The 21,744-nt window shown below is 37.8% G+C and overlaps 1 protein-coding gene across 1 annotated transcript in view; it reads left to right on the top strand.

The window, feature by feature from the left end:
* Positions 1-21,744, top strand: part of CFAP54 (cilia and flagella associated protein 54) — a 249,277-nt gene that overhangs the window by 210,947 nt on the left and 16,586 nt on the right. Inside the window, exons 65-67 of the mRNA XM_081060278.1 lie at positions 12,195-12,301; positions 14,742-14,883; positions 20,249-20,323. Coding sequence (XP_080916404.1) covers positions 12,195-12,301; positions 14,742-14,883; positions 20,249-20,323 — 324 coding nt within the window. The remainder of the gene's footprint in view (positions 1-12,194; positions 12,302-14,741; positions 14,884-20,248; positions 20,324-21,744) is intronic.

Raw genomic sequence — 21,744 nt, 5'->3', positions numbered from 1 at the left:
ATGTTAAATCAACCTTGCATTCCTAAGATAACCTCATATTGGTCATGATGTATTAATTTTACTGGATTCAGTTTACTAATATTTTGTATTGGATTTTTGCCACTATTTTCGAGAGTAACGTTGAGCTATAAATTTTCCTTTTCATAGTATCCTTTTCAGATTTTTTGTTTGTTTGTTTTAAGCTTTTGTTAGACTCATAAAATTAGTTGATAAATATAATCATGTTTTCTTGTTCTTTGGTGAAGTTTGGTGAAATTTGTAGTAACCTTTTTTTCCTTGAATATTTGGTAAGAACTCATCAGTAAAACTGGTCATAGTTTTTCTGTGTAAGAAGGTATAAGACTAGTAATAAAATTCTCAATAGTTATAGGCAGTCTTTAAGCATTAGTACTAATATACTGGTTATCAGAGTTAGTATCAGTTCTGATTGGACCAATATCTGTTCTAATGATTAGTAATTATGTCAAACCAAGTTTTAAATATTTTGACTATCACCCTGTTTATAGAACACTGGGTTTTTCTATTTCTTCTTGAGTCAATTTTAAGTTGCTTTTTCTAGGAATCTTCCCATTTTATTTAAAATTTCTCTCATATTTTTAATGTGTTATATTTGTAGTGAAGTGCTTCATTTAATTCCTTATATTGGTTATTTGTATATTTATTCTCGATCATTGTCACCTAAGTTTTCTCATTAGTTTTATTTCATTAATCACTATATTCTTCTTCTATTTTTCCCCCAACTACTGATTTCTTGAGATAGCTGTTTAGCTCAATATTCAGTTCTCCCTTTCCTAATGTATGTATTTTAAGGCTATACATTTCTTTCTAAACATTGCTCTGGCTTCATCCCACCAGGTTTTATCATAGTATTGTCATCATTATTCAGTTAAAATAATTTTTAAATTTCTATTTTGATTTCTTCTTTGACTCATGGGCAATTTCAATATGTATTTCTTAAACTTCAAACTATATAGAGCTTTTCTAGTTACCATTTATATTTATTCCTAGATTATGTTGTTCTGTGGTAATAAAAAAATGCTCTGTATGATTGATATTTGTTGACACATGCTGTTTTCTTCAGGAAAGGGTTTATTGTGTAAATACTCCATTGCTATTAAAAAGAATGTTCATAATCAGAAACAGTTTTGGAGACATAGAGGAAAAACTGAGGGTTGCTAGATGGGAGGCGGGGTGGGGATAAGGGGGAAGGTGAGGGGATTAGAAAATAGTCAATAACCACAAGATGGCCACGGGGTTTTGAAAATTAATTTGGAGAATGTAATCAATAATGTTGTAAAGATTTTGTAGGGTATCCGATGGACACTTGTCTCATTAGGGAGATCACTTCAGGGATGATGTAGATGCCTGATCACTGCATTGTACACCTGAAGCTGAAGCTGAACAATAATGAATGTCAACTACATGTTTGTATGTATGTATACATATATATATATATATATATATATATATATATATACACACACACACATATACATATATATACATGTATATGTATATATATGTATGTATATGTATGTACTTACAAGAAGTGGAGTAGAGCATTAGAAATAGAGACAGTGGAAATGTAATGGCTCTGTGCGATGTCAGAGGGATAGTGGATGGGGGAGGGGAGTTCACACAGTGTGAGGGATATAAAAGATAAACGTCTAAGTATTACTTTGTCTTATGCACCTGAAACTAATAAAAAAAAAGTTCCCTCCTCAGTTCTTGAGGCCGTGTTCACATATGTGTAATAGGTCCGTTTGGTTAGCCTTGTTCACATCTTCTGTATTATTGCTGACTCTTCTGTTTTTGTTTGCCTTTTTATTTTTTTAAATCAATTACTAAAAGGAGTATGGTTAAATCTCTCAGTAGCTATTATTGTTTAGTTTTTCCTTGTAGTTCTGTCAAATTTTGCTTTATATAATTTGAGGCTATGTTCCTAGGTGCAATCAGATTGATAATGGTTGCATCTTCTTAATGAATTGAGAATTTCCTCATTGTGAAGAGACTCGTAGCCTTTTTATAATAATGCTTTTTTTCCTCATAAAGTCTGTTTTGTTTGATATTACTAGAGGAAAATGACTTTATTGTGGTTATTTTCACAGTGTATCTTTTTCCAGCCTTTCTCTTTCAATTCTTTTATGTACTTGTGTTTTAATTGTGTGAGTTTTTATCAAAGGTATGCATCTGATATTTTAAAAGACAATCTGACAATATTGTACTTTGATGGGAGAATTTAATGCATTTATATTTAACATAAATACTAATATATTTTGTTTGAAATCTACCATTTTATTTTGTGTGTCTCAGCTTTTCTGTTTTTCTTTTCTTTCTTCCCTTCTTTTGGGTTGATTATTTTTATCATTTGTTTTTCAATCTATGAGTTTTGAAATTATATACTCTTTTTCTGTGCTTTTAGTGGCTACCTGCAGGACAACATACATACTTATCATAGTCTAAAGTTAATGAATATCTTTATTCCTCTAATGACTTTTATGATATTATTGTACATTTTCTTTTTAACCCCAAGTAATATTATTTTAAAATTGTTTTATACAAGAGTTGTTTTCCTATAGACTGTTCTACACATTCATTATTTTCCTTTTTTTCTATTTTTTTTTCCTTCTTCTTGTATTTTAGACATTCCATCTAGGACCACTTTTTCTGTTGAAGAGTATACTTTGGAATTTCTTTTGGTGGGACTCTTCCGGAGGCAAACCCTCTCAGACAAATTGTTGTTTGTCTGATAACTTTCACTGTTTTACATTTATTTGTTAAATAAGTTTTTGTGGAGTAGAGAATTCAAGATTGGAAATTATTTCATTTCAGTACATTGAAAACGTTATCTACTCATTTCCACTGTTGCAGTTGAGAGTCAAACTGTTTTTGCTTTAAAAGTATTCGGACTTCTTTCATTAGTTGTTATTGAGATTTTCTCTTTGTATTTGCACAATTTTGCTGGGAATTGCTGACATGAGTGTAGTGGTTTAGAACACAGAGTCTGGAGCCAAATTGCCTTGGTTTGAATCCCAACTCTGTCACTGAATAATTTTGTGATCTTGAGTGTATTACTGTGTTTCCCCGAAAAATAAGACCTAGCCGGATAATCAACTTTAACGCATCTTTTGGAGCAAAAATTAATATAAGACCCAGTCTTATTTTAATATAATGTATTAATTATATTAATATTATATTAATTTATATTAATATTTTATATTAATTTTTGCTCCTAAAGACGCATTAGAGCTGATGGTCCAGCTAGGTCTTATTTTGGGGGGAACATGGTAGCTAACTTCTCTGTATCATGGTTACCCTTATCTGTAATTAGAGATAATTGTGTAAACACCTAACCTCAATAAATCGTAGTTGACATTAATTATCTGAAATTATTTTAAAATTATTATGTTGTTTTAAAGTTTAAAAACTTCAAATATACATGTAATACACTTAATAAGTATTATTTAAAAGCACCTTTTAAAGTTTAGCAACAGTATCCCCTTATAGATCCTTTAGTTGCCTACATTATGCAGAAAAGAGAGTAAACTGTGCCTAACCAGAAAAATTAAAGTGTACAGCAAATTAGAGAAAAAAACCAAACTTAGTTTGCCTCTAAATGCTGTTTATAATTTTGTATCACTCATATAACTCCTTATTTTAATGTTCTTTATCTAACTCTATACCTTTATTTTTATTCATACCTATGTCCTATGCATGGGTAGACATTTGCAGCAGAACTAAGAAAGACACACAGGCAAGTACGTATTTGGGAGCACTTCAGTATCAGTCCCTGAACTCTTGGAGATGGAACAGTGATTCAGATGCTAGGAGAGTCTTGAAGAGGAGTCAAGCTTTTAAAAATGGAACAGTTGGTCACTGTAGTCTTTTACAGAGAAAGTTTCTGCTATAGAATTCCTTTGATTGTTGCTCTAAGAAGAGCCTCAGGCTTTTCCCCATAAAATGTTTGCCATATAGTTTTGCCCGGTTTAGCATTTTCATTTGCTTTTTGTCTTCTGCACTAGTCTAGTCCTGCATGTCCCAGCTCTTAAGGGCTGTCCCCTCTAGCTGTGCCTTTGGTAGCTTCTGCTGCTCCTTGACTGGTGATTCCTGTTAGATAGGGAAACCGCCTGGGCTTACTACCTCTCTGCTCTCCTCATTCTGCTTCCTTAGGCTGGCAATCCTGCTAACTCTTGGTCAATTACATATCTCTTCTTACAATAAAAGAGAAACTTTAACTTATGACTCCCCAGAAACATTTAAAGATATTTCTTATATTTTGAAAGTACTTTCCTTCCCACCCTCAAGTCAGATTCTTGCCAGATATTTCACATATGTTCTGAAATATTAAATCTGCAGTCTGTTTTGAGGAACTTTGTACAGTAGTTTTCAAAGTGTGGTTCCAATAATACTCTAAGTCATGGAGTCAATGGAGTAGGAGATGAGTAGTATGTTTTTTTTTAAAAGAAATTAAATACGAGAAGTGATCCTAGATGGAATGTCTAAAATGTGAGAGGAAGTAAAAATATCAGATTGAGTCATATACGGTAAGTGAAAATGTTTTCTGAAACTTTTGTTTCACGATAGATATGTTAAAAAAGAAAATTTCTGACATTGCTCATCAGCATGTCAGAATTTATTTACTTGCTGGCAAGGGAACCAACGAAGTGATAAAAGAGTATATCATTCAGAAAGTGTATGAAAAGAGAAAGATTACATAGTTGGGAAATAGAATGTTTACCTAAGTAGCTAGTTTTTTTTAAACAAAGAAAAATTATAAAATATATAGTTCATTTCACAAGGTCATAGAAATATCACATCCTTCTCAGTTTTGGTCAGGATGAACTGAGAAGTTAATGCTAAGACTACATCTGTGACTGATAATTAGAATAACAAGGCCTTATCCATTAGCAGTCATGTCTGATAACTAATATGGAAGCATGAACTGGTGTCAGAGATTAGAAGCAGATCACCAACTCACAAATTCTGATTTATACATATTTTTCTTAAGCCATAAGCAAAGATACAGAACACACAGTTTTCCCATTTCTTAGCTTGTGGACTTCTCCCCGCTTTGACAATATGTATGTACTAGATCATGATAACAGATGTAGTTGCTGCCATAAATCTCAGTCAAAAAATCAGGAAAAACTGACTTGGACAGTCTACATCTTCTAGTCCTAAGAGTCTATCTTTTTGGAAGGTAACACTGAAATTTGTTCGATGATTTAAATATTGGTGTATTTTTAGCATTTCTCTACTCGTCATCTTAGGCCTTTAGTGTAGAATTTGGTGTTGAATGACTGGCCAAAGCTACCAAAACCCACAAGATAATAGCCATAGTGAATACTTACGTAGAGCATACTATATTCCAGACACATATTAGTTTCACAACCGCTGTATTCGGTAAGTACTATCATTAGCCCCATTTTGTAGACAAGGAAACTGATACATGAAATGGGGGCGTGCTAGTTGGTATGGAGTGAGGATTGTGATCCTGAGCAAATTGTTAGAAGGTTATGCCTCTCTTTCCTTGTTTGTACAATGGCGATGTGGTGTTCCCCATCCCGTGGATGTGTGAAGAGTCAGTGAGTCAACCTCAAGTGCTTAGAGCAAGACTTAGAGCATTACTGTTGTTTTCAGCCCCATGATCACTTCTGGCTCCTCACTCTACCTTGGTACCTCATTCTGACTCCATGTCTGCACTCCTAAGAACGGTGCTATGTTGGGTCCTCAGAGGATGATCCTAGCTGCAGGCACTTCTAGCCTCTGGGCAGGAAGGTAATGAAAATTAAGATCTGACTTAGGGCTTTGGAGTTTCCAGGGTCGTAGAGGGGTATTGGATAACACTGCAGGTTGGCATCACCTAATTCAGCTTTTCAATCCACTTCAGTTTGTCCACTACACTGAAGCAGAAATGCCAATAGGAAAAGGATGCTGGTAGCAGCAAAGCAGAAATCCTAGGACTGAGGATTTGGATATAAAATATTTAAAAAATTCACAGGGTGAAATATTCCATACCACAATACTTTAGAATTAAGTGTATAACTTGGAAAAGTTTAACTTTTTAAATATAGGAGAGATACTGAGTGCATACTGTATACCAGGCATTTTGTTAGGTGATTAAGATACCAAGAGGAGGGAGTTATGAATCATTTCCGTCTAGTGGATGAGGGGCTCTTCTTTCACCCATGCCTGGGCTGCAAGGGATTCTACATACAAGATAAATTTATTTTATTTTTTTCTTTATATATATTTTGCTTACTAGACTAGCTAGAAGACAATTTTAAACACAGTTTTCCTCAGTGTTTGTCCAAACCATATCACTTCTTTGCTGTGGAATAAAAGTATTTTCAGAAGTGAGTAAGGGAGCATTGAAAACTCCATCATGAGTATATTATCTCCTGCAGAATCCAGTCCTGAGTGTGCAAGATGATACAGGCTGAAACTTATCCCTGAGGAGTGAGGACAAGTTGGGAATAGAACTGAACATGAGTGGATTAGACAAGAACTGACTGGAAGATCAAATGGGAATTTAATTTGGGATTATCAGCAAGTCTAAGAGAATATGAAGAATGAGGTACCAAGTTAGAGTGAGGAGCCAGGAGAGATTATGAGGCTAAAAACAACAATAATGCTCTAAGCATTACTCTAAGCACTTGACATTGACCCATTGAAACTACACACAGATCCATGGACAGGGAATACCACATCTCCATTGTACAAATAAAGAGACAGAAGCATAACTTTTTAATAATTTACCCAATATCACAGAACTAGTAAGTGGTGGAGACAAACCCAGGCACACTGGCTTCAGAGCCCAGGCTCACAACTATTCCAGTGAGTTTAGTATTTTATTGTTTATGTACTGCCCCACTCTATGCACATCCAGTCTAATTTGAAACTGTTAAACTTTGAATTTAGTTGTTTGTGCTATGCTCAGTTAGAAAAGATTTTTGAATTGTATTGCAAACCCATTAACAAGTATCAGCCTGAGGAGGGAAAGAGTCATTTTCATTATCAGGGCTTAAATATAAACTATGTTATCTATTTAAAATTTTCCACTAACATGCTTTGGGGAACTTCATTAGCTTTTAATAGAGCTAATGAAAATTTCAGAAATATGAAGATATTAATTAACATGCTCTAGGTGCTGCGAGCACTACTAAAAAAGTACCAGATGTCACTCCTGTCCTCAGGGATTTTATATGCTAACCTGGGAGTCAAGGTTAACAAAGGTTAACAAACACAAAACAAGAGAAAACACCAAAAAACAGTGTGTGTTCTTGGGCTAATCTGTCTGGGACTCATTTAATTTTCTTTTCAGAAATGTTTCATCAAATTTTTCATAGTTTGAAAAATCAATATTTGAAAGACTTTTAATGAATAAAAAAAGAACAATTCTCTGTTTAGCTGTCTCCATCCCTAATTCCCCTTCCCAGATGCAATTACTTTAAATTCTTTCAGATGGGATGTTTGGTTGTTTCTCCACCCCCCCCCCCTTTATCTAAATTACATGCTTACATGGTGATTTCTTGAGTGATTAACTTCACATACTACTATGGAAGAGGAAGGCTAACGTCAACCTTTCCCCCCAACCCTCACACATACATACACTCTTCTCTGCACATTCTCTGTGGGGACAAAGCCCCAAAAAACATTTTCCAGGCTCTCGGCCTCACAATAGAAAGGTGCTGGCTCGGGTAGTAAATGGCCATCAACTGTGATCAGATGGCCAGCAGCTGTGGCTAGTTGGCCGTCAGCTGTAACCCGTAGGCTATTGGCCACTAATATAATGGCTGTGGCTACACTAGCAGAAAGGAAAAATGGGGGCTAGCAAGAAGATGGTGGCTGGCAAGTGCGGACCGCTGTTAGGCAGATTATGTAGATCCTGCTTTCTGTGTATCCAGCCCAGCCGCCAGCAAGAATATATTGGTTTGACTCCCCTATCTATGGCTCCGTGGGCGTTCCTTTTTGGCCTTACCGTGTCCTGCGTTCTTGGGTGGGGAGTGGGAGCTGAGACCCTGCACGACAAATGGCGCAGCGAGCAGGGTCCACCGCACGACATTCTCCTAATCAAGTTCTATCATAATTCTTAAACCATAGTCAGTGTTTAAATTATGACCATATAAATACCATCACAGCTGAGCCAAATAAGGTACTATTTTTTTTCTTCCTGAAAAAAGAAATTGCTTTGTGTTTGCTTAACTTCTTGTTCTCTGTATTTTAGAATGTTTCATTCTTCTTAAACTTTCAAAGAACTATACAGCCCCTCTCCATATGGTCAAACCCATAAGCTTCTGTCTCAGTTCCATTTTTTTTTCTCCTTTAGAGACATGCAAACTGGACTGATTGCTCTTATGGCTCAGGTATCATCTTAAGAGCCTGTGGGGACAAAACCCCAAAAAACAGTTTCCAGGCTCTCGGCCTCACATAGAAAGGTGCTGGCTCGGGTAGTAAATGGCCATCAACTGTGATCAGATGGCCAGCAGCTGTGGCTAGTTGGCTGTCAGCTGTAACCCGTAGGCCATTGGCCACTAATATAACTGCCGTGGCTACGCTAGCAGGAAAGGAATGGGGGCTAGCAAGAAGGTGGTGGCTGGCGAGCACGGACTGCTGTTAGGCAGATTATGTATATCCTGCTTCCTGTGTCTCTAGCCCAGCCGCCAGCGAGAATATATTGGTTTGACTCCCCTACTTATGGCTCCATGGGTGTTCCTTTTTGGCCTTACCGTGTCCTGCGTTCTTATGTGGGGAGCGGGAGCAGAGACCCTGCACGACAAATGGCGCAGCGAGCAGGGTCCCCTGTGCGACAGAGCCCCACTAGCCAAACCCTTCTTTTGAGTTGGGTTCCCAAGGTGCTATGTCTCTTTCTATTTTGATTTGTTCTCCTATGTCAAATGAACACATCTTACAGCTTCCTGAAAAAGGGTGAATTGAAGGTTCTGATTATTCAAAGGACTCACCAGACTCCACAAAGTATATTCATTAAAGACTTTAGTAAAGGATAAGGCACTGCAGGATAAAGACAGCACAGATAACCATGGGAGATATCCACGATGTCCAGGAGCAGCTTCCAAGATCCTGTTTCAGTTGCACAGGGCACACTTCACCTATGGATAATAACCACCAAAATATGGTGAGACATCTTAGTATCAAGGAAGTTACTGTCTTATCTGAGAAGGAGTCTTTCGTACCTCCCTGTTTACATAGTTAAAACCGTGTCTGGTACCAGACTCAGTTATGGAAATGAAGATAATAGAATCCAGATGCAAATCATCAATATGCATGTTTTCTACAAAAAAAATGCTGGCAAGATGGTACTGGCTGTCCCCTGGTGTGTCGAGGACAGGACTACACTACTTATTAGTACATTTCACTCAGGTTTGGCCAATGGCCAATATGATGATCACAGTTCCCTGAGATGCTAAAAGTTGCAACATACTGACTGAAATTGACGTTGTATTCCACAAGAGGTAAAAAGACCTTAAATATCTGACAAAAGGTTATCATCTTAATGCTTACTTCCTTGTTTTTTAGGCATAAAATTATAGGTTGAAAATTATTTTCCCTCAAAATGTGGGAGGCATTGCTCCATTGTCTCTGACAATACTACATTGCTGTTGAGAAGTCTGATCCCATTCTGATTCCTAGTTCTTTATTTTGACTTTTTTCTTCTGGAAGCTCTGGGGATCTTCCCTCTGTCCCCTGTGTTCTGAAATTCCACAAGGTGCCTTGGTGTGGGTCTTTCATCCATTGTGATAGATAGTTAGGGTGCCCCTTTCAATGTTGAAAGTATATTCTTCAGTTCACGGAGATTATTTCTTTGATAATTTCCTCCCTCTGATTGTCTCCATATTGTGCAATTTCTATTATTCAGATATTCTACCTAGTAGATTGAGTGCTTACTTTTCTCCCCTATTTATGTTTTTAAATTTAGGTTTACTTTGTGTTCCACTTTATATTTCAAATCTTTTGTTATTTAGTTGTCATGATTGTATTTTTATTTTTTTTAAAGATTTTATTGGGGAAAGGGGGGAACAGGACTTTATTGGGGAACAGTTTGTTTTTCGCAGGACCCATCAGCTCCAAGTCAAGTTGTTGTCCTTTCAGTCTTGGTTGTGGAGGGCGCAGTTCAGCTCCAAGTCCAGTTGCCGTCGTTTAATCTTAGTTGCAGGGGGCGCAGCCAACCATCCCTTGAGGGAATCGAACCAGCAACCTTGTGGTTGAGAGCACGCACTCCAAGCAACTGGGCCATCTGGCCACCTGGGAGCTCAGTGGCAGCTCAGCAGCAGCTCATTGTCTTCATTCTAGTTGCCAAGGGCACAGCTCACTGGCCCATGTGGGAATCAAACTGGCAACCCTGTTGCTTAGAGCTCATGCTCTAACAAATTGAGCCACGCATCCACCCCTATTTTTAAAATTTTAAGACATCTATCTTGTCTTTTATTGTTCCATTTTAACAGTACTATGTTCTTGTTTCACACATGTAATATTGTCTTTCTTCTCTGAGGGTATTAATTATGGTTTCAGTGATGTTTTCTTATGCTCTTTGTCTTGTATCTGATTCTCCAAGTTCCTTTCTTATATTAGTTTTGGTCGCTGCATTTCATTTTGTGTCTGGTGACTATTGGCTATCCATTCATGTTTGGAGTCACTAAGAAACATATCTGATCAGGGTTATTGATACATAGGCCCACTGCAGGGGCCAGCAGTTTCATTGAAGGATGCCGAAATATCAGTATCTGTAGGTCTTTTTTCTTTGGTAAATTTCCCTAAGAGGACTGTTTTTAGACTCCCGTCAGGTTTTCTACATTCTGAAAAGGGTTGGAGAGGACGGAGGAAGGGGATGTCTCTTGTTCAGAACATAGACTTTCACTTAATTCCGTTGTTTGCAGTTCAGCATCTCATCCCTGTACCCAATGTCCCCGAGCATAGATCTTTTCTAATTTAACCTCAGCAGAGAGCAACATGGAAGAAGTTCAGCCAGCAGAGAGGAGGCAAGGGAAGTGGGCGGGGGAGGGGGCCTCCTGGTGGCATGGAGAGAGGATGGGAAGGAGGCTGTCTAAGATTCCTGCTACCCCCAGTCTCAAAGCCTTCTCAGGATACAGGCCTTTTGTTGGCAGCCCCTCTAAAGGTAGTTAGGATACAGCCTTTCCTTCTGCTGAGTCAGATCGGCTCTTCCAAGTGTTTTCTGTCAGAGTGTTGTTAATATTTCTTGTCTGCCTCACCTCCTCTCTTGTTTCTTCTGTCTTTATTGATTCATGCCTTTAAAAAAAATCTCTTTACTCTATTTTTTTAATTAAAGTTTATTGGGGTGACAATGGTTAGTAAAGTTACATAGGTTTCAGGTGCACAATTCAGTAATACATCATCTGTATATCACATTGTTAACCACGCAAAGTCAGTTCTCCTTCCATCACTATATTAGACCCCATTTATCCTCATCTGCCACCTCCTTTCCCCCTTACCCTGTGGTAACCACTAAACTATCTTTACTCTTATTTTAGTTTGATTTGTGAGGAAGCAGAGATAAACACGTACACTTAGTCGATTTTGACTGGCAGCTCTGGGCCTCAGCTTTCTTATATCTAAAATGAGGGACATAGAGTAGATCACCTGTAAGTTTCCATGAATTTCAAATTCTATGAATCCATGATTGTGTAGGACTGACTAAATATTGTCAGAATTTGAACAGGGCAATTAGTAGAGCCTCCATCATTAGGAAAAGTTTCATCTTTGAGGTGGGGACTGGAAAGTTGTGTGTAGATTGAATAAATGGAGAGAAGAAGGAGACAGCATAAGTGAATGCAGAGAAGCAGCTATGACCACTATGAGAAAAGTACATATTGAAAATTAACAAGAAACAAAGTTGTATTTTCACTGGGTGTATATTTAGAACTTGTAGAGGGCTTTCAGAGGCTGAAATTTAAATTTAACTGCACTAAGAAATGTCATTCTTCAAAAAGAATGTAGTATTGGTACCAAATAGCATTTCTTTTCATCTCATAACCTTTGCACAATTCTTGTTCATATCATTCTCCTTAAAGTGGATTGGAAAAAAAATCCTCATTTTTCTCTTTCAAAGAAAAACTTTTTAAAGATTAATGATATTATTTTGAGAACTGATGCCACATTTTTTGAGGCAAAGTATAATTTTGATGTCACGTTTTATATGCCCTTTCATTTTCTTGTAGGTTTTATTATTGTATGCGTATAATACGAAGCCCCTGAAGGTTTCCGATGTTGAAAATACCACTTACACCGATGCATGTGTTGGCTCTTTCTGGGTTCCACTGAACAGGCAAGTAAAGATGGATTATCTACAACTCCAACCTTCACTGTTGATATTTTCATAAAAACAAGCTGTTTCAGTGATATACAAGGTAACACTTAGAAGATATTTTTAGAAAAAAATCTCCCTTTTACTTAGGGCCACGTGACACTGCAGTGGTTAAGAACACAAATTCTGAATCCAGCCTGCTTTGGTTCAAATGCCAGGCATGCCCCTTACTACCCTCTCAACCTCGAGTAGGTTCCTGTGCCTCAGTTGCTTCAGAAAAATGGGAATAATAATAATAATACCTAGGGTTGTTGGAGGAACTATTCCTGACATTTTATGAAATTTATAGAGAGTACAGGATGTTGTCTGTACTATATATTGCCTAAAATTTTGCATGTATTTAAAAATTAATGTGGCTCTGAATTGAGTTGCAAAATCAAGCCCATATTTCTCCATATCCCTTGTCTTACTCTTTCCTCTTACCCAATCCTGTTTTGTATTGTTCCCTAGTCAAAAATCTCTGCGTCAGCTAGGTTTCTTTCCTCCATCAAATAGGACATGTCTCTAACGTTGGCTCAGGCCTGGTTTCTCTCTGTTCCTGTTTCAATTTAGCTTTGATTCCATTGTTCATTGCTCTTATGACCTCAGCCTCCATTTCTTCGGTTGCAAAATGGAACTAATACCTATTCTGCCTCCTTTCAGGGTTATTGTTAGGATCAAGCCAGACAATGTATGCACATAGTTTGAAAGGCGGAAGCACTGGGCAAATGTCAAGTCTCATTACTAATTCCTTACTAGCTCTCATGTTTTTTTGTCAGTGTCAGCTCTCTGCCCCACTAGGTACCTAGTAAGTGCTCAGGGAACTAAGGCTTGGTGCTTCTCTGTTTTTCCCTACAGAGCTCATGCTCTGTGATTTTCATTTCCAAGCACTCTTTGGCCTCGGCATGAAAGAGAATAAAACAAGAAATGTTTCAAGAGCTGGCATACTTTGAATTATTTGGACAATTTTCTTTTTCTTTCTTTTCCTTTTCTTCCTCCCTTCCTTCCCCCCTCCCTGTCTCCCTTCCTTTCCCTCTTCTTCTCTTCTCTCCTCTCCTCTCCTCCCTCTCCTCTCTTCTCCTCCCCTCCCTCGCTCCCTCCCCCTCTCTCTCTCTTTCTCTCTTTCTTTCTTTTAGTGAAATGGCAGAAAATCTAGACACAGGTCATATACCAGCACAGCTAAGCAACAAAATTAGGAAATTAGACACTTGCCCTGTACATCCAGAAACATGGCAAGATTTATTTTTCAGAACCACATTATGAAAATGATTATAAATTCTGCAGAGTAGAAGGTAATCAAAGTGACAGGTTCTTTTTAATTCTAAAATGTTATTTTTGGTGTGTTCCTGATTGATGGTGGGGTTACTAAAGTTAGGGACATGCTCCTGTCACTGAGGCCATCACAGAGGAGGGTGACTGACAACCTTTCATCCGATCTGTCACTTGGTGACATGGTGAAAATGGACAATTTCTCTCATCCAGGGTGATGTTTCCTGTGCTCGTATGAGGGTCAAGACAAGATCAGCTCATGGGGAATTGCTCTTGTTAATCATCCTTTAGAAGGCAAAATAAGAGGAAAATTGGAGAACTGACATTCCTGATTTTTTTTCCCTGACGTCAGTTTGCTGTATTGGACCATTTAGTTCTTTTCCATAGAAATTTCCCCCCTTCCCTGGCTGGAGACACCTGTACCCCACACACATACGGGCATGCACACGCATGCTGGGCCTGTATCGTAGTCACTGGGCCAGGTAGGTGGCTGTTTGCCTCCTTCAGCTGTTTCAAGTCTTTCCCATCTTCCGACTCTGCTCACCAGTTCAGCTCTGCCTTTGTGGCTCCAGACGCTTTCTGTCTGCAGCTTAATTGCCAATATGTCCTCTGCCCTCCTCCTCTGCTTTTGCTTTTCCTCCTGTCTTGATTTTTCTCCCTACCCTCCACTCCACACATAATACATTTCAGAGTTGTGGGCTCATTAATTGGGGTTTTTTTCAGAGCCATTGCTAACTTCTCATAATTTTTACCTTCAGGTCAGCAGGACAATCATAGCATGTCATTAAGGTTTACGTAGGAGGAAATCTTTTGTCATTGCTTGAAGTTCCTTTGCCCATTATATATATTTATTTTCTTTATTTTCATGTTAAGCAGTATTTTGGATGTATACATTTCTTTCATTGTGCCTGTGCCAGTTGGTAGTTACATGTCTATCTGATTGTATAGCTAAATCATAAACATTATGCCTATTTGAATTGTGTCTCTTTGCTCATGTTTCTTAAATGAAGGAATAATTGAATGAATTATGTTTAGGGATGCCAGAAAACTGAGTGTTAAATAACCAAGGACTTACTCTACACATTATTGATGCTGGGAATAAATGGATGCCTTTTTAAACTTTTAAATAAAATACATATGTATTTATTTTTAGAGTTATTTCAATTCATGAGAAACTGTTTAATCTTACGCAAATAGCTGAAATATCATTGCCAGCAATTTCTGAAATTACTCCAGATGAAAATGTATCTGAAATACGAGAAATGGAAGAGAAATCAATTGATAAAGAAATGGAAGTAAGTTATTAAATAATGGAAAATTACATTCCTATTGCAGGATGGATGTCATTCTGCATAAATACTTATTTTTTACTTCATCAGAGCAGAACTGTGTAGCTAAACTTGAATTTTATGGATCTTCTGCCCTCTATTCTCTCTACATAGAATCCCAGATATGACCCAACTTTTAGACACTTAAGTAGTGTTTCCTTCAAAGCTCTTTGAAGTGTACAAATTATAAGAATTTGGTGGTGAATGAAAACAGAGCCAATCTAGAGAAATCATTCAGCTGTAACTGAGTCCCACGAAACAATGTTCTGTAACTTCATTACATTACTTTTAATTCTCGCTCTAAGTCTATTATTTGAGCATTTTTATTACCCAATTAATGTGTGAAGTCAGAATATCTTCAAATGGAAGAAAAACTAGTGTTTGTTTAAGTGAATTGCTAAACTAATTAGTTCATAACATTTGAAAGTTGAGAAATGAAAGGAACACATAAAGTTTTCTATTTTCCAGTATAGTAACCAGCACTTAAGAAAATAAAGCAGCTAGATTCTGGGTTATAGCAAATAAATCCTGTTGATGAAACCTACCAGTCCGTTGTCATGACAACCTTCGCTTGGAGCTAATTAGAAGTTAACCAAGACACTTGAAGCGATCAATTCTGGTTAAAAATTAGACAGGATTTCATAACCTCTTTAATCTAATATATTTCTTTCTATCACAGTATAGATTTTTGGTGGGTTATTAAATATAAGGATTCAGAAAAATGCGCCTTTGGTTAATATTTCTCATTCCCTTCCTTTTGTGTTTTCTCCCCCTCAACCCCAAATTTCTATTGTCTGACATAAGCCAAGAACTTCAGAACACAGATATTAATTTGGGATGTATTGGGAGGGTTACATAACAGGTGTTCCAATCACTTCTGGCTTGAAATCCTGCATGTCTTTTTAAAATGAACACCGCCAGTGCAGAATGACTAAGTTATTTTAACCTGTCATTCACAGTTTTTGGGGTGTCTTTAGAGTATATTATGTACTTCAAAGCATATGAAAGGTACAACCCATCCTGATTTTAAGACAAAAACACCTGTTTGGAATGATAGCATACTGATATGAAAAGCTTAAATTATGTTTGTTTACCAAGTCATCTAAGGTTAGTTCAGCAAACATGTATGGAATGCCTGGCTTGTACAAGGCAATTAAAATTGCTGTAAACTCAAATTATCCCAAATATTGAAGTAATATGAAAACAGAAGAAAATACAATTGGACATTAGCATCAATTTACGAACTGTTTTGGGGAAATAATTATTTGCAAAACTTTCCTAGGCTTGGGGAGAGAGGACAGGCAGACATCAGTCCAATTAGGTCCTTGTCATGGAGGAGCTTGAGCACTGTATGCGTATGGCTATAGATACCTAGATGTCATAATGAGCCAGTTGCCTAGCAGCCCTCTTTTAGCAAGCAAAGTGTGACATTCAAAGAAACCATTGAAGATGATGTTCAAAACCATTGAAAATGATCTAAATGTTTATGGAGTCTCTTGTAAGAACATCTGAGTAGGAATCCTTCCTAATACACAGCACAACTTTCCCCGTTACGTCTTCTTTTCCCCAACTGTCTTGCTCTGGGTATCTCCCTGACATCCACAGCTGCTCTCCAACATCTGTCTCATTTGGCTCTAACTCCTAACTAAATCCTTGCCTCCAATGCAGTCTGCATGGAGAGTTTTGTTTTCTCTCCCCTTCCTGCTCTGGCTCAGCTCTTTATTATGTATGTTCAACTTCATCTCTGACTTCTTCCAGTTTTCCTGCTTCCCCCATTATCTGGATTCTACACTATATAAAAGGGTAAGGTTGCTGGAATCCTTTCCTCTAAGTCGTAGGGCTGTTGATGCAAAGTATTCTCATTACTTTTTAAATCTCATTCATATAGGGGTGTGTGTGTGTGTGTGTGTGTGTGTGTGTGTGAGTGTGTATGTGTGTGTTGAGAGAGAGAAAAAGTTGAGCTAGACTTTGTACTTGCTTACATAGCTCAGACAGCGCTCCCTATAAATGGAAGGCCATTTTCCCTTGCACACCAAAATATCCTGTGTCCTCACCATACTGTTTCAACGATTATCTCTCTAAGTGTGTCTTCCTCTCTACTGTAAATTCCTTTGCTCAGGGTTCCTATTCATCATTTGATCTTACCCAGGAACTGAAACATAGTGCCTCTTCAGTCTTTGTTTGTGAAACTTCTAGTTGGAGACTCATTCCTGACTGAGGCTACCACAAGAGATGAGACATGAGGTCATGGGACTGAATGTTACTCAGGGGGCAGTGAGCCATCTGCTGTGGCAGGAGTATGGGGTGAATGTGGTGGGAGATGGGGCTAGTGGGGTGGGTGGAGCGGAGTGCTTCCTCCTCTCTGGTCTCACACGTGGTGCGTGGTGCGGGAAGTCCCTTTCTCCTGCTCCTCCCACCAGACCATGAGCTCCGTAAGGGCTCGGTCTTGTTCATCTCCTGTTACCCCTCCATGGCACTTAGGACGCATTCAGCAGACATGGAATGAAGAAATGATCAATGAACGTTTTTCTGCAGAAAATGGCCATGGGAAGGCAAGGCTGGGTGTGGGGAGAGTCAGAGAAGGTGGGGATCTATCTGGAAGGGCGTCATGTGATCCGCACTACATCTATAAGGTAACCCTGGTGGCATGTGAAGGAGGGATGAGAGAAACGAGTTTGGAGGATGGAAAACAGTTTAGGAAGCTTTTTCCATATTATAGGTGAAAGATGATGAGGATTTCAACTAAGTCAAGGAATTGGCTTTATTGTTATATTTTTGAAGTAACTCAAAAGACCATCCCTCATAGAACCAACAGATGCTCCTTTTTAAAAGGAGAAATGGCAGAGATTGAGCAAGAGTCATTCTGTGTCCTCCCAGGCCCCTCGCCAAACACAGCACTCTGCCAGCAGTTTTCTGATGGGAGGGAGGGATGAACTCAGTGCTTTTCCTGTCTTCATTTCGGGGGTAATGAGGTCATGCGAGGTCTCTCACAGCTCAACATGGAATCAGCCAGTTTCTAACATGTGTGCTGTTCACCTTAAATAATGCTAAAGAAATAGAACGTTGTTCAGGTGAAATTTCTCTTTAATAAATGTGGAGACGAGTAGTGAAAGTCACTTATCAGGTAACATTGCTGCCCATCTGCTTTGTGAAATGATTAATGATACAGTGTCATTTGCTTGATAGCTCTTGATGAAATCATGACCGTAACTCATCATGGCTGAATTACTGAGTGACAGCCATCATCATAGCTGTCACTGACACCTTTTCTATGAAAGAAAACATAGCTTTAACCAGTCCTAAGAATTCAATTAGAAATATAAATAATGAGAGGAGTGTAGAAGTGGATGTGTGTTCTCCTCTCATGAAATGAACCAGAAGCTGGGAGGGTTAATCAGAGAACTGGTATACCCTGATCCATGGTGGGGATCCTGCCTGCCTTCCATCCTTTTGTCTCGTTCAATCTGACCTATATTTAGCCACGATCACTTCCTGTGCAAACAGTTTGAGTAGCCTCCTCGCTGATATATCTTTCTCTTGTCTCTTCCCAGTGCAATTCACCTTTTTTTTTTTTTTCTGAGAACGTTTAAGTTCACCTTTAAGCTCACACTTAAGTATCACCTCTTGGTGAGAACAATCCAGTTCACCTTTAAGCGGTAGCCAAAATTATCTTTTTAAAGCACCCTAATCATTATTCCCTCTGTCCAGTAACTCAGTGTCCTCCACGACAAAATCCATATTCCTTACTTTTCCGTGTCCCACCACTCTCATTGCCATGCTTCCTGTACAAGCCCACAGTAAACACCGTGTCAGACCCCTTATGTGCCTTGAGTGCCCACTGTTTTGTTGCGTACATGGTCTTTGTCCCCATTCTCTACCAATTGAAATTCTACGATTTTGTTAGCGCTCAGTTCCTTTGACCCTTCCTCCAGGACATCTTCTTTGTTCATCGTACTTACACTTACTGTCCCACTTCTAGGCTCCTACAACATGTCATAACGATGAGGTTTTCTGATCTGACCACAGTCCATTGGTATTTTATTTAGCTATGTATGTATCTGTTTTTTTCTCAGTTATAAACTTTAGGAGGATAGTACCTATTTCTTTATCTGTGTTCCACAGTATCTAATACAATGCTTTAAATATATTTGTTAAATTGAATTAAATTAGCTATAGCTTTGGAATGCTAAAATTTGATTTTTTCTGTATTTATGCATTTATTAAAACTTGGACATAACATGGTTGGGGCTGTGAGTTCAATAGCTTACTTTTTTTATTTTTTAGGATTTAACCAGCATTGGTCAGTTATAATGTAAAAATTAATGGATTTGACTCATTTTAATATTTCTGAATGCTAGTACATGCTACCATAAAGCAAATTGTTGCTTTCTTCCAGGATGGATATTGGCAACTTTGTGCAGCAGGCATAGTTTTTCTCTGATAATGTTATAATTATGACTCCTTTAATTGCTAAGTACAGAAAATGGTGGGGAGGCCAAATTTCGCAGGGTCCAATAAGGAAGCTCATGCATAGCCAAGGACTGGGACCAATACACAGTGGACCTGACAGAAAATGGAACTGGAGAGTCAGGAGCCAAGGTTGTGCTCAGTTCCACAGGGAATATAAGTTCTCACTCATCTCTATTTCCTGCTCCTACTCATCTTACATTTGGCCCAATGACTGCCTTCTCCAACTCTGTATCAGGACTTCTCAGCACATGGCCAGTACTGACTACAATTCTCTTCTGTGGCCCTTCCTTATAGGAAATTACAATGATAGAGGATCTGAGTGATTCAACCCCGCCTAAGGGTAAATCCCTCATGGGTCAGATGTCCACACATAAACATAGCCCTGTCCATCCAGCAGGGCCTGTGGCAGTGTCATCAACAGTAGAATGATATTGATTCTTGCTTCCTACTCATTTACTCTTTCCATTTCTTCCCCAATTCCTGACCATTCTTCTCTGCTCCAACTCATTTCTAGACTCTCTTCTCAGAAGAAAAGTGGTTTTCCAAAATCTTATTTTGGTGCGAATTACTTTACTTGTTATTTTTCTGTGACATGAATTTTAACAGTGAATATGCGGGGAAATAATCCTAAAACAATGTATCGTTTTCAACTAAATCTTATCTTTTGTGGCCAACCTGTATCTTTTCAAATAACCCTAATTACTGAAGGGATTATGACCTTTGGATCCCTCCAAGTCTCCTCCTGGGGGTTAAGAGTTAGGTGATGATGCAATAAAAGACAAATAAAATAAATAGCATATAATTAAAATATATAATGTTTACCAATAAGATCAACCTCACTACATTGTCTTCTTATTTCTAGAACATGATTATTGAATGTTGCTCTGAAATAAGAAGTCTGTTTTTGAGTGATAGAGAGACATCACCACTATCTGAGGTATGTATCTTTTTTAAAACTGTATCTGATTCACTTACAAGTATTATTGTTGCTATAGAAATAGAAATACAGAAACCATCTATAATAAAAGCACCAAGGGCCTAACCCTTCTTAATTAATGTGAGAGAGGGATAAACATTTTATAATAGCATGTTATTTTGTTTAAAAATTAACCAGTAAAGAAATTTAGTAAGAGGATAATTTTAAAATCAGCTCATGTCTACCATTCAGACAATAATCGTTATTAACATTTTGGAGATCATCCTGTACATGCATTCTGTAACCTGCCTCTTTTCATTCACTAATGTTAAGGACATATTGTTATGTGAAATGTCTATCTTGTTGTATTTCATGTTCACATAATAATTTCTTTTGTGTATTTTTGTGTCAGCCTCTTTTTATGTAAACAGATTTTATTCACCAATCTTGTGGGTGATAGGTATATACATATTTCACCCTTATGCGTTATCTCCTCAGAGTTAATTCTCAGGAATAAGATTTTGGAGTAAAAAGTGTATATACATTTTTGTATTATGATAAAATATACATAAGATAAAGTTTACAATTTTAACCATTTTAAGTGTACACTTCAGCGGTGTTAAGTACATTCACACTGTTGTGCAACCATCACTACCATCCATTTCTAGAAATATTTGTACGCATTAAATAATAACTGACCATTCCCTCCTCCCCAAACTCCTGGTAACTTCTATTTTCTGTTCTACTATTTACCTATTCTGGGGACCTCAGATAAATGGAATCCTACAATATTGGTCCTTTTGTGGCTAGTTTATTTTATTTAGCACAATGTTTTCACAGTTCATCCATGTTGTAGCATGTGTCAGTACTTCACTCCTTTTTAAAGCTGAATAATAATCCACTGTATGTAGATACCATATTTTTAAATCCATTCTTCTGTGGCTGGACATTTGAGTTGTTTCCACCTTTTGACTATTGTAAATAATGCTGCTAGAAACACGGGTGTACAAGTATCTGCTTGAGTCCCTGCTTTCAATCCTTTTGGGTGTATACCTAGGAGTAGAATTGGTGGGTTGTATGGTAATTCTATGTTTAACTTTTTGAGGAACCCCCAAACTGTTTTCTTCCGAAGCTGAACCATTTGAAATAACCCATGCAGTTTTTCTGGGTGTTAGATGGGTTGCATGTACCACTATTCACATGGGACAGCTTCCACTTCACTTTTTTAGGCTGTTAAATCCTAGAGGGTGGTGCTAGGCTGTTTAACTTCCTTTGGCTAATTTTATCACATTATCATATGCCTCTTTTTAACAAAAGAGAGGTTTGGGTTTCTTTTTAATAAAACTGCCCAAATGGTGGCAATGATAGCACTCTCTTTAAATTGTCTTTTATAGCATTGGCCACAAGATTCCAAATATTCTGTATTTGGTATTTACTAAGTC

Source organism: Rhinolophus hipposideros, assembly GCF_964194185.1.
Source record: "Rhinolophus hipposideros genome assembly, chromosome: 9".
NCBI classification, from domain to species: domain Eukaryota; kingdom Metazoa; phylum Chordata; class Mammalia; order Chiroptera; family Rhinolophidae; genus Rhinolophus; species Rhinolophus hipposideros.
This window is presented reverse-complemented; position numbering and strand designations above follow the sequence as displayed.